Genomic DNA, 13,614 nt, shown 5'->3' on the forward strand with positions numbered 1-13,614 from the left:
AACACTTTCCCTCCTTATCCATCGAGAAAGTTCGGAGGACCAGCAGAAAGAAGGGGAAAAACAAAAGGCTGAGACCAAAGGTTTCTGGCCTTTCAGCACTTACGTGAATGTGAGGTTTCTGTTTATCTAAAATAAGGGCTTTCAAATTGCTCCTAAGACGCTGGACGCTTAGCAGATCCTCCATATACATGTGGGTGCGTGCACGGAACTGTATCCCAACGATCTGGGCGACCTTTACAGCACGCACGTTACAGCAACGAGAAGGGCCGTGCTCGTGTGATGGCCCATGACACCTGTCGGGGCGCACCGGGGGGTCCAGCTCCCAGGACATAAGCAGCTTTGCCTGGGCTCCAGCGCTAGGAGTAGGAGAGCAGGACCCTCGGGACTGAGGAAAGGGAGGACACTTACTGCAGAGCTGCTCGATGGTGGCCCACTGTTCAGATTTCTTCCACGTCTGCGCGAGCTCCTCATTTCTGGTCCTCACAGCCTCCAGCAACAAGCTGATGCTGTCCTGCAAGAACCCAAAACCGAAGGCTCCAACTGGCTTTGCCTATGGTGGACACACTCCGCTTAATAAGCTGCTTCTTATTAACCGTGTGTTGGGAAACATCAAGACACTCTTCAAAGGGAATGTAAAAAACCTCACAGGCCGTCACCATGAAACATAATACCACACACCTAGGTCTATACATCTACATGCTGAATTTTAGTGCTAAAATTTAAGTTCTTCCCAAATAGCCCTAATGTGCTGCTCTCTGTCCTAAGCCAACCAGCGCTCTCAGCCACCGGACACTGAAGCTCACATTCCTTTCCCTGAGGGCCCAGATGCACAGACAGGCGCCTGTGGTCGTGGGGTCCACCCTCCACCCTCACGCTTCTCCCTGGAGGCTCTCTACCTTCTCAACCAAGTCTGTAAAAATGCTCTCTAGATCCCAGGCCTCCAGGGTCAATGTGCAGAGAATTAAAATAGTTTATACGTTGAGAATCTAGAAGAAAGCTTTAGGGGCTCTCAGGAGCTCCCCGGAAAAATGTTTTCCAGCAGGTGACCGCCAAACAGTACGTGTTTACTGGCGAGGAGGCCGTGGTGTGAAGAGCCCAGGCTTTCGTCACCTGTCCAACCGGATTGGCAGTGGCTACACTTGGGGCCGGGGGGCCACTCTCTGGGTTTAACAAGGCAGGCAAAGAAAGCCAGTGGGGAGTCTCGGGGTGCCTGATATCAAATACCAGAAGTGGGCAGTTCGGGGACAAAATACAGACACAAGATAAACCCAGCAGGACCCAAGAACAGCTATAGGCCACCTGACATAGGAGAACAGTGGGGAGGGAGGGGCATCTCCTCTCCTCTCTGTCACCTGCAGGGAATGTGTTGAGTCAGTGGCTCAGAAAGAACTCGTCCCCCTCTCTCTCTGGTGTTTCCTTGGGTCTCCGACAGAAAGGTGGCACAAAATAAGTAGGGGCCTCCTGGCTGGACCCACTGACCACCGCCTACCGCCCCCTACCCCCGCAGTGCTCAGATGGCAGCCAGTGTCGGTGACAGACGCCCTCTTCTCCCTGACGGCATGCCTTAAAAATGCCAACTATGCAGCTGTGCACTCAGGGTCTGGACGCTGGCCAACCTTCTGGGCCTAGGCGATAAAACCAAAGCTGATTCAGGAGGAGGCGAGAGATCAGTAAGAAGCAGAGGCTAGGATTCCAAAACCGTTAGGACAGAAATTACGTAAACGGTTGATCTCTAAAGCTCCACGCTAGAGGACACGGTGCTCACTATTGTCTGCCTCCCACGGGATTATAACAAACGAAGCTGTCCTCCATCACGGGGGGGCAGACACTTAAAACAAGTTGTTTCAGTGCAAATGCTTCGTGTCAAAAATCCCTCATTCTACCGGCAAGCCCCTTGTGAAAAGCCACCGCCCGCAGGACGTAAGAGGGACTGCGACCCGGCTTCCCAGCCACGCTCTGGCTTGAGAGGAAAAGCAGCGTCTCTTTATAGCCAATCCCGCCCGAGGACCACAAAGCCAGGCCCTCGGCGGGCGCGCACACACAGGCCGGGCCCGTACCTGCAGAGGCATGACTTCATTGGTGACCAGAAAGAGCAGGAGATGGAAATCCGAGATGGTGTCCAGGAACACGGAGGAAGTATTCTGGGACAGGTAGGTGGCCAGACTGTGGAAGTCCTAGAGTGGTGAGGCAGAAGGACGCAGTGAACGGGAGCATGCTGTGGCCACCCCACTGCCCAGACAGCTGTCCGTCTCCGCCTGGGCCACGGCCGAATGCAGGGTGTGGACACACACCTCTCCCATCTCGTTCTACAGCCACCGACGGGGACCCAGGCATAGGGACGCACGTGGCCGTGGCACAGGCTGTGGCCCTCGGCACACGTGACAGACACATCGAGGGACGTGCAAGGGAGCACGTTTATAAAGCTGACCCAGCTGGGAGACGCGTTCAAAAAAAGACACGTCCAAGTGGAGTGGGCTGCGGGAAGGGCCCACTTCGGGGCGAGACGACTGGTCTGTGCTCCCTGTGCAGCCGCGCTGTTGACTGGGGCAGCGTGACTGCAACGAGGAGTAACTATGTGTGCGAGTTGGGGGGATTATGAGACGCTGCGCCTTCGGCAAAACTCAAAACAGTTCAAGAGAGCCACCTGGTAAGTGGCTCTGCACCGCTACAAGCGGCCCGGGTCCCCGCACAGACAGATGCACCTAGGAACACACGTGTCCTGGACCATCCGTGTGGCAGCACGAGGCAGCTTCAGCAATTCTGCACGGCCTCCGCTGTGCCTCAGAGGAGGGGTCACCGCGCAGGACGTGGCGGGAAGCCCAGGCGGCCGGGCCGCCCGAGGCCCACGCGGCAGGATGACAGAGCAAAGAGAGACATCTCCACAAAGACGGGACGCTGGCCAACAAACAAATGACACAAAAGTTGTTGGGAGAGGACACAAGTGATGAATAGATCTGGGGAAAAAAAGAAGTCAGCCGACCACGGCTCTTCCGGCAGACCCACAGGCCTGGGGTCTCCGAGGATTTGCCTTTGTGGGGATTCATCAACCCCACTCCAGAGAGGGTGTCACGGTGACCAACAGTGTCTCGAAAAAAGTCCCAGCTTGTGGTTTTGCCGTAAGAATCAATCGGGAGAGTGTAAAAGCTTGGTACTTTCTGGGAAAACGACACTGACACCAGATAAACAAGCGGCAGTTACTTTAAATTATGTTTGTAAAGAAAAGAGCTTACCTGTGTCTCACCCAACACGTCCCGGTTCTCAATAGGAAACGGATTTTGCGAAATAGAAAAAGTATAAACTGGATCCTTGGGGAAAGTTGTTGTGATCTAATGAACAAAAACACAAAGCCACGATCACTCGTGTGCCAACGGGTGAGGGCGGCCCTCAGATGCCACAAGCAGCGCCGATCACGACGCCCTCCCCGAGCTCCGAGTCCCTCACGGCCGCGGAGGCCCGACTGCTCCACGCTGGACGCAGCGGTTACCCGCTAACGACACGCCTGAGTGAAACCCCTTGATGCTCAGGACTCTGGGAAGCAAACCGAAGAATCGTTTTTGATGATTTCTATGATCATGCCATTTGTGGGCGGTTTCTGTAAGCCGACGATCAGCCAGAGGGTGCGCCGTGGGAGCACAACGGACGAGGCTGGGAGAACTCTCAGGGGCAGCCCGCGACGGTCTGAGAGGCGCAGTGATCTCCAGAGAGCCCGCGGCGCCACTGCAGGGGGTCAGGACACGTCCAGGCCGCAAGGGAGCCGCTGCTCAGCCCTGAGGCGCGGCGCACGGCGATCCCGCTCCCCATCAGACGGGCTGGAGTCAAGAACGTGTGTCCAGGGGGGAACCTAAACTCTTCATTTGGCTCAGACGTGCTTTCCTAACAACAGAGAGCATTTTAAATCCAGCACACAATCGACAGACACTACAGGACAGTGGTAAATGTGCAACAATCGATACAAATAGTTTTCACTCCTCTGGGCAGATGCTCCCCCACCCCAAAGTGCCACATTGTGGCTGACGCAGCTTTTCCTCTGCAACGTGACACCAGCGGCAGCGGATTACACCTCGTCCAGATTCAGAGCAGCTATTCTGGTTCCTTCGGGACTATTTCTCGAGGAGGAAAGTGTTGTTCTGGTCTGTTTTCTGCATCGGCGAAGGCAGCGGGCTGTCTGGGGCTGGCCCGGGATGTGCTGTGACTGTGCCAGCAGGCTCAAGGACAAGCTGAGCCGGCAGCAGCATCTGAGACCAGAGCCCTGACAGTCTTGAAGATTTTATTTTACTCTTTAAAACAATTTTTTAAAGTTTATGAATTTATTTTAGTAAAGAAAGAGCGTGAGCCAGCAGGGGAGGGGCAGAGAAAGGAGAGAGAGAGAGAGAGAGAGAGAGAGAGAGAGAAAGAGAGTGAGTGAGTCCCAAGCAGGCTCCACTCCTCGTTGTGGGGTTCCATCTCATGACCACGCAACTGTGACGTGAGCCAAAATCCAGAGTCAGATGCTCAACCGAGTGAGCCGCCCAGGCACCCCAACTGAACAATTTGTTGATTTTTACTTTTATTTTTGTTTATTTTTAAATGTTTATTTTTGAGAGAGAGAGGACGTGCATGAAAGCAGGTGGGGGGCACAGAGAGAGGGGGACGAGGGATCTGAAGTCAGCTCTGCGCTGACAGCAGCGAGCCCGACGCGGGGCTCGAACTGACGAACCTCGACATCATGACCTAAACCGAAGTTGGATGCTTAACCGACTGAGCCACCCAGGCGCCCCATTTAAAGATGTTATTTTTACGTAATTTCAGCACCCAATGTGAGGCTTAAACTCACAACCCTAAGGTTAAGAGCCACACACTCTACCGACTGAGCCAGGCTGGCACCCAGCCCACTCATCTTTTACTGACGAGAGCATGCAGCCGTGTGGACTCCAGCCCCGGGGCCACGTACTGGCTGTGTGGCCTGTCAGCTGCGGACAGATCCTAGGCCTCGCTCTGTCCCTCTGCAAGACAAAGACAGCCCCGAGTGCCTACAGTCACCAAGGTTCAGACACGCAAGCCTGCATTATTAGTCTCAGCCTCTGTCCTTGCTGCAGAGACAAAGGTCTGTGGACTGTGCAGTGCTCTCCCTTCGGGAGGCAGAGACAGTGGTGGACCAGCACAACAGGGCACCTCCCAGGCCACGGATGTGGAATTAAGAGAGGTCTGTGCTGGACTTGTAACCTCCCCTTAGAGCACGGCCGAACCAAAGTGCCCTAGGCGGTCTGTGAATATCTCAGACACCGGAGAGGGGTGCGGTGAGCCCAGCACCTCGTCTCCTGTTTCAGTGCCCCCCACCCAGCCAGCTTCAGGTCATCTGGCCAATGCCCGACCGCCTCCACAGCACATCCACGGCATTCCGGGTAGCGAGGCCCATCCCTCCTCTTGCGTGACATTAGTGGCCCGGTCACGAGGTTTGAGGACATCAGACAAGCCTGGTCGGGCGTGGGGCTGGAGATGGCCATCTGGTCTGGACACCTGCTCTCAAGGGACTGTTCCAGCCTCCCTCCACAAGAACAGAGAGCTCAGGTGTCTCAGGGCGCAATGTTCCCTTACAACCAAGCTCACTGACACAGCACACTAAGCAAGAACTCGGTTCTTTTCTAAAAGGAAAGGGGTGGGGAGGCCACGGGGAGGGGAGACCTCAGAAAGCTGGCTTTAAATCATGCCAACCCCTCCTAAGTGTATGTTCCATCAATCTGTTTTCATCTTAATTACACCCTAGGTAGTCTAACAAACAGATGCCTTTATGGCCTAGGTAATAAATACGTTCTCGGGAGCTGTCAATTGGAATGGAGCACCGGTGGGCTTGGCTCACGGGGACCTGCTGCTCCAAATGCAATGATATTTTACAGCCTGAATCACATGCCCTTCCTGAGTCCAAACACGGCCGAAGAGATCCTGGCCGGAAGCAGTCAGGAAACGAGCCGCTGCCCATCCCCTTGGGACGGAGCTGGCTGCTACAGATGCCTCGGGCACTGGAGCCCTCTGTGGCGCTCTGGCCGGGGGCCACACCTCCCGCAAGGAGGAGAGCCTGGATGGTGGAGCCAGCTGCCTCCTTGGCTCCTGGAGCTCTGCCCAGGAGAGCACCTGCCGACTCACCCGAGGACAGTCACAGCCGTGTGCCCCCGGGACTGACTCAGGTGAGGCGGCCCACCGCGAGCCCGGCCTGGCAGCCGCACCGTCACCAGCACAGCACCGAGCACACCGAGCACAGAGCCACGCCGGGCTGGCTGGCTGATCTCCAGAGGCCGCCTGGCCAGGTCGCTGGTCCAGGGTTGCATTTTTGTCAGGGAGAGGTAAACCCTAAGTTGTTTTTAAGGAAGTAAAAAAACAAGCTAGAAGAAAACCCCCGTAAAGTCACCAGCTTTTCGGGGATGACAGGAGCTCAGGGATTCACACGCTTTCTGGGTGGCTGTCCCAGGCCAGGTAGAGGGGCGACTGTCCATGCCGCAGCCGCCACTGAACGCAACCCCCACCCAGCAGCCCGGGGGGGGGTGAACGACGCACACTTACGTCTATGATCAGATACTCCACGGGAAGGGGCCGGGCCAGCTGGGTGATCTCATTGCCAAACTTGTCTATGTCCTGAAACGGGAAAGAAAAGCGAGAGGTGTGAGCAAGGGTTTGCTGACCAGTGACACGGCTGGCCTCTCACAAGCTTGTCTTACCTGGTCAATGGCCACAATTCTTGTGGAGTATGTAAAAAGGAGAGGAAGATGTGCATGTTTTTGTCCCGCATCTGCCTCTGTTATGATGGCCACAACATGAAGGAGCAGCCGTGTTCTTGGTTAACAGCGTGTCTCCACTGGGAGAGCGTTTTCCAGCACCCCCTCCCCGCCCCCCCCCCCCCCCCCACACACACACCAGGCCTGGCACTCGCTGCCCCTTGCAGGACGCATGGCCCGGGACCCTGCCCGCACGCCCCACCTGCACCTCTCTGTCCCGCACAAGCGCTCCCCAACCTCGGGACTGAGTGCTAGCTCCTAACCACCCCCCTCACACCCTCCTCTGAAATCCCCACTTCATCCTGTACGTTAATAAAATAAATACGTACGCAAATGAGCACACGTACACACAAATATGCAGACATGGAAAACCCCCGCCACCAATCTGTCAGAGTCTAAACTTGTTCTGCTTTGTCAGATGCACAGAACATAAAGTTTAATTATGGGGAAAAACGGCCAGCATATGTTCATTAATCATAAAATGACAATTATATCTGATTTATGTCAAACATGCTGAGTTCAAACAGAGCTCTAGAAATAAATTCATAAGAACCAACACTTTTCATTAAAGATTCTGTGAGAGGGGATCATATTTTCTATCTAAATCATCACTTAACATCATATAAATCATTCTCTGAGTCATATATAAATTATATATCCATAACTTCCAATTATGAGGCCTTACATAAAAGTTTACACTTATTAAAGCTCTCAAACCTGAAGGGAAGCCAAGCAGGTCCCCCGGAGGGGCTCCCCCTGCAGGATGATGCAGGGCCACCCCGGCACACGGGCACCTTCCCGGGGACGTCAGAGGTGTGCACCTTCTCTCCAGACAACCCACGTCGGTGGTTCCTAAGTCGAACCAGGCTTATCACCCTAATGGCAAGACCAGGGATCCCATTTGGCCCAGATCCTGTTTTTTAGAAACTAAAATTTCTCATCTGCAATACGTCTCAGTTTATCTAGTCTTTCCCTCCCTTCCTTCCAGTCACGATGTAAGAGAGCTGCCCGCCAGCACCTGCCCCTCGGCTCTCCCAGAAAATGGTCCAAACAGCTTGAACCAGCTAGCTATCCAGGGAGCATTAGCACCCGTCAAAGGACACAATCCCGAAAACAACACACCGCTTTGTCTGTCTGCCTTCCTTTGAAGTCGGAGTGACTTCCTACTGAATTCGGGGAAGAGTCACTTGTCCTGCCACGTGCCAGGTGGCTACCCTGGGCTCATCTGTGCAGCAGTCAGGTTGGGCCCAGCTTTCTGTGGCCCTGCCGGCTTCACAGGGGCAGCTGGAGACAGGAGACTGCTGAGCGGGTCCTGGGGCCCCAGAGGCGGTGGTTTCTCGACGGAGGAGATATGGTAGGAGGTGGGAATCAAACCCAATCAAACTAAATCACCATTTCCAAAAATACGCGCTTGCCCCTACAAGAAAGAACCTGCAACAACTCATCCATAATTAGCCCATCTGGAATTCATCTTCAAATCTAATTAAGCTCTAATATGCAGAAACATTCCTCCAGCACCTGTTCGCTTTAATCTCCCCCTCTAGGGATTTTTCTTGTTAAATGCCCCTCTCTCCTTTTTCTGTGTCGTGCTATTCTCTTTCAAATTTAACTGCCCAACTGTACCCTTCTGCTCCCCAAGAAAATAAAGGTGTTGCATCCCCCTCTGTTCCCCGGGGCTGGGGGAAAACAGGTAACTTCTCTCTCTCCCACATGCCTCCCTGCTGATGTCTTTGCCAGCCAGCCCCCAGTCCTCTACCGCATCTCAAAAGCAATTACTTTTTATGGGCGTCAGCAGATGTCGGACTGAGGGAGGAGGGCCTCTCAATTCCCGGGTCAGCAGTCAACAAAGCGTCAGCGGCTCCTCGTCCGAGGGGAGCGAGCCTCCGGGAGAGGCAGGGGCCGAGGTGCCCAGCACCCCCCCACCGGCAACGACCATGAGCATAGACCGCGGCACCGTAGCTGTGACATCACAGAAGAGTCCGGGGATCTCTGTCTTTGTGCCAGGGAAAGGGAAAACTCCACTGACCGGGTGGCACCACCTTGCTTTGGAAAAGGCGAATGGAATCCTTGATGTACTGCTTTGCTCTTTATTTTATTTTTTAAAGTTTATTTGGTTTCGAGAGACAGAGGAAGAGCACGAACAGGAGAGGGACAGAGAGAGAGGGAGAGAGAATCCCAGGCAGGCTCCGTGCTGTCAGCGCACAGCCTGATGTGGGACCCGAACGCACGAACCAAGAGATCATGACCTGAGCCGAAATCAAGAGTCAGACCCTTAACGGGCTGAGCCACCCAGGCGCCCCTTTTTTTAAGTTTACTCCTATTTTGCTTTTCTCTTTGAAGAACTGGCAAGATCTCAGAACAAACTTTCTCCAAGAATCACCGTCTAGGAAACGGTCTTGCTGATAACCACCTGCAGACTGTCTGTCAGATGCAGACACAACCAGTCGCCGGCATGTATTAGGCGCTGGTAGCTTACAGTCCAGGCTAGATACCGCGTGCACACAACCCCTGGGTCCCCAGCGCATGATGAGGACACGAAGGGCTACCAAGGTGAGTTCACCTGCCCAAGATCTAACGGCTGGGAGGGGTGGAGGGGGTCAGAGACCCGGTCCATCCATAGCAGAATTCATCTCTGCATCAGAACTTGGCGATCTCCGCTCAACAACGCGATGGCGCCGTGAGGTCGCGCACTCCAACCCTACTCCTCCCCTCGTGGGGACCTTGTGGCCACAGACCCTGGTCCTGACAGTAGATTTGAATGAAAGCCTAGCTTGGAGATTTCAGGTACCACAAAATCCTTCTTCTGAGACTGGACATTATGCTAGTATGTTGTTCAGAATCTCTTCTCTTTTTGGCAATTTCTTGATTAATTGCTAAGTTTTCCTAAATAACGTTGGTAGCAAACGTAATCTCTTGTAATTAAAACATTTTGGAAGGGTGCCTGGGTGGCTAAGTCGGTTGGACGTCTGACTCTGGCTGAAGTCATGATCTCACAGTTCGTGGGTTCAAGCCTTGTGTCGGGCTCTGTGCTGACAGCTCAGAGCCTGGAGCCTGCTTCAGATTCTGTGTCTCCATCTCTCTCTGCCCCTTCCCCATGTGTGCTCACTCTCTCAAAAAACAAACATTAAAAAAAAAACACCATTTGTTTAAAAAAGCTAAATGAAGGGCATCTGGGGGGCTCGGTTGGTTAAGCATCTGATTCCTGATCTCTGCTCAGGCCATGATCTCATGGTTCATGAAATCGAGCCCTGAGTCAGGCTCTGCACCAACAGCACGGAACCTGCTTGGGATTCTCTCCCTCTCCCTCTCTCTCTCTCTCTCTCTCTCTCAATAAATAAATAAATAAACAAACAAACAAACAAACAGCTGAATGAGTGAAGGGTCCCACCCTGACAAACATGTGATGTATAAGAGAACTACAATAAATAAACCAAAAAATAACGGATAAATGGATCACGAACCTCAATGTAAAATTAAACGATAAAAACACCAAGAGAAAACATAAGTAAGTACGTAGTTTTGGGATAAACAATTATTTCCCCAAATACAATGAAATGGGCAGAAATCATAACGAAAAAGACTCTTTGAACAGAAACGATTGCAGCTTCTCTGTACGACAACTATAAAGAAAACGGCACCCTGGCATGTGTGTGCAGCACATGACGGGTTAATCACAAAGACCGGCCGACCGAATGCAGAAAGCACAAGGCAATTCCCCAAGGAAACAGAAGACACCCTTCTCAGGATGAAGGGGTGCAGCACGGGGTCCCGACAGCACGGCCCCGCGGGCTCAGACAGCGCCACCTTCTCGGAGATTTGGGAGAGTGCATAAAACCCCCGAAACACACTTATCCTTTGACAAATGACGCCGGCGCAGAGCACGTGGCAGGAGTGAGGCAGGGCTGGCCCAGGGAGCACTCCTGGGTAAGCGCCAGGCACTGGGACGGCCCCCGAACGATGGCGGAGACAGAAAGGGGCTCCACGGGCCTCGAGAGCCCCCACGGCGGCTCCCTGCAGGAGAGCTGCCCCTTCTCTGCCTCCCTGTCCCCTCTCCCCCTTCCAGGGCCTCCAGAGCGGAGGACACCAAAGATGGCTGGCTTGGCTTCCTTGCGGTCCGGCCACGCCAGACCTCAAACACACAGCCCCGGCCGTGCTCACGGTGCTACTCGCCGAAGTTCATGACTCCAGTGCCTTCCCACCCACCCCAACCAGAGGCCTGGCTCCAGCCCGGGTCCCTTCCTGCTAGGACGGCAGAGCCCTGGGCCCTGGCATCCAGTCTCCACACCCAGAGGCCACAGCCAGTGGACGCACGTCCCCTGCATGACAGCGCCAGCCTCATCGGGCTCCCCAGCCCTGTGCCCACAATGACCTTCTACAACAGTGAGCTCCCTCCCCTCCTAGCGCGCCTCCTCGCGGATTTCAGGCCCGCCTCACATCTCCCCCCTGCTGCCCTCTCCCAGCTCGGCAGCCAGCATGTGGTGCTCGTGTTGCCTGCCGCCAAACCCACCCGCCTCCACATCCCCTCCGGCGGGCACGTCCCAGAGCCACCTTCCACCTCTGCCCGTGTCTTCCCGCCACCCGCGTCACCATCTCCAGCGCACCCCACCTACCGCAGAGCCACGGCCCCCAGACGCATCGGGCCCTGAGGACGTGTGGCCCCTGGACGAGGCCCTCCCCACCCGGCTAACTCTCACACTCTTCAGTTCTGGAGCGCCCTGCCACGCCACACCGGGACACCCCCACGGTCGCCCCACGGGCCGCCTGGGAGGAGGGCACCGGTGAGACTCGCCCACCGCTGTCGTCCGGGGACCCAGGTGTGACACCTGGCAGGGGGTCTAGGTCTGGCCTGAGTGAAGACGCTGCAGACCCTGGCGATGCCGTCCTAGGCTCTCCTGCCCCCACGCGTGCACAGTGGGTGCTGGAAGCACAGGTGAAGGCTGGTGCCGGGCGCCTACTTCCCCGTCATCTAGAATTTCGGATTTCCCGGAAGCACACGTCCGATTTTGGATTAGTAAAGTCCCTGTACGTTAAGCGAGACACAGACCTGTGCCCCTGAAGCACATGCGCCTTGGAGCTGCAGCACCCCGTCCGAGGGCACCCCCTCGGGGCTCCAGCTGCCTACATGCTCGCTGGCGAGCTTCCACCTACTACTTGTGGCCTTGCTCTCGGCCGAAGCCTGGCTTCCCGTGTGCAAACCGGTCCCCCGAGACTCCCAGTCCCAGCCCTCCAGCAGCGGCCCGCCGGCCTGGGAGCTCGGGGCCCCCGTCCACCCCCAGCCGGTACCGTCCTGTCTCTGAACACCCCGGAGCCCAGGGCCGCCACACACTCTCTACCGTGCTGCGCTGCCTCAAGGACACCACTCGCGGTCTCCTCTGTTCCCCGCCCGTCACCTCTTCCCACAGGACACACACGCGGGATATTTCTCTGATGTTCACGAAACCCTGAACGAGCAAGTGTCTTGGCCCCGCTTCCCACAGCAACACCGGCCACTGCTCCGCCTGCCTTCCCAGCAGACCTGGCTCCTCCCTGGTCTCTTCTTTAAAACGTGCTAACCAGCCCCGCGTTCCCCACGCTAGCTGCGCCAGGCCCCGACGGCCACATGGTGCCAACGGCGCCCCCATTCTGGACCTACGGGCGCCTCCTGACAAGGAAGCTCTGCCTGGCTTCCAGGTGTGCCCTTGTGCCCCGAGGGTGCACGGCAGCCCCGCCTGTCCGTGCTGGGGGCCCAGGCCTCAGCTGGCCCCGGACGCTCGTCTCCACCTCATCCAGGCAACAGCCCCGAACACCATCCAAACACCATGCCTGCAAATCCACCCCCAGGGAACCCCCAGGGAACGCAGCACTCTCCCAAGCCGCACCCTCACCTACCCGTGGCCGGGGTGACGATGGGGGCACCGGCACCGGCGTCCTGTCCAGAGCTGCACCAACGTGCACCAGCACCCCTAGCGGCATCCAGGAGCAACGGAAGCAGATGTCAGTTGTTAAATACATTGATTCAGCCACATATTCAATAATGTGCTCCCTTATCATTATGAGCCCCATTTAAAAACCTGATGGGGCGCCTGGGGGGCTCAGTTGGTTAAGCATCTGACTCTTGATTTCGGCTCAGGTCAGAATTTCAGGGTTCGTGGGATTGAGCCCTGTGTTGGGCTCTGCACTGACAGTGTGGAGCCGGCTTGGGATTCTTTCCCTCTCTCTCCGCCTCCCCTGTGTGCGCAGCTGTGCTCTCAAAATAAATAAACTTAAAAAAATCTGCTCTAAAATAACAGAAATGAAAAGGAAACATGCTAGACACAAATAGTGGCTACCGCTGATCACGCCTTCCCTGTGTCTTTTTGTAGGAATCAAGGGTGCGACCATGAACAAGTACAACTCTTGCATTAAATTATAAAAGAAACACACACGTAGCATCAACGCAGCACAGAAGACAGAAAAGGCCAGTCCCCTCCACCGTGAACACCCTCCCAAAGATAACCCAGGTCAAGCAGTGACTCCTTCAGGAAAAGCACAGAAAACACGACGCCTTGGCCGTCCTGCGGGTCTCTTCACCTTCCTTCCTTCTCCGGTGTCTCGGTCTCAGGGCACCTCTTCCCAACCCCCAGCCATTTATTGCAGGCTGCACAGTACGTGCTGGGACGTACAGATCGGAACTGTGGACAAGCACCACCCTCCCAAAGGACCCCCGAGCTCTCCAGCCCCGTCCTCCGTATAAATGCACACATCGATGTGTGCACAAACACCTACACATGTATCTTTACGCTGCACGTACAGGTACACGCTTAATTTTACATTATGAGTTTTATCCCAGATATTTTTTTTTTTAAGAGAGCGAGAACAAGTGCAAGCAAGGGAAACAGGAGAGAGGGGA

General features: G+C 55.2%; 1 protein-coding gene across 2 annotated transcripts in view; it reads right to left on the bottom strand.

The window, feature by feature from the left end:
- Window positions 1–13,614, bottom strand: part of NPLOC4 (NPL4 homolog, ubiquitin recognition factor) — a 60,681-nt gene that overhangs the window by 3,930 nt on the left and 43,137 nt on the right. For both annotated transcript variants that reach the window (XM_027052535.2, XM_053212767.1), the window contains exons 13-16: window positions 6,535–6,606; window positions 3,231–3,326; window positions 2,058–2,174; window positions 409–511 (exon numbers count right to left, since the gene is read on the bottom strand). In XM_027052535.2, the coding sequence (XP_026908336.2) occupies window positions 409–511; window positions 2,058–2,174; window positions 3,231–3,326; window positions 6,535–6,606 (388 nt within the window). The remainder of the gene's footprint in view (window positions 1–408; window positions 512–2,057; window positions 2,175–3,230; window positions 3,327–6,534; window positions 6,607–13,614) is intronic.

The sequence above is a fragment of the Acinonyx jubatus genome, chromosome E1 (genome assembly GCF_027475565.1).
Source record: "Acinonyx jubatus isolate Ajub_Pintada_27869175 chromosome E1, VMU_Ajub_asm_v1.0, whole genome shotgun sequence".
Lineage (NCBI taxonomy): Eukaryota > Metazoa > Chordata > Mammalia > Carnivora > Felidae > Acinonyx > Acinonyx jubatus.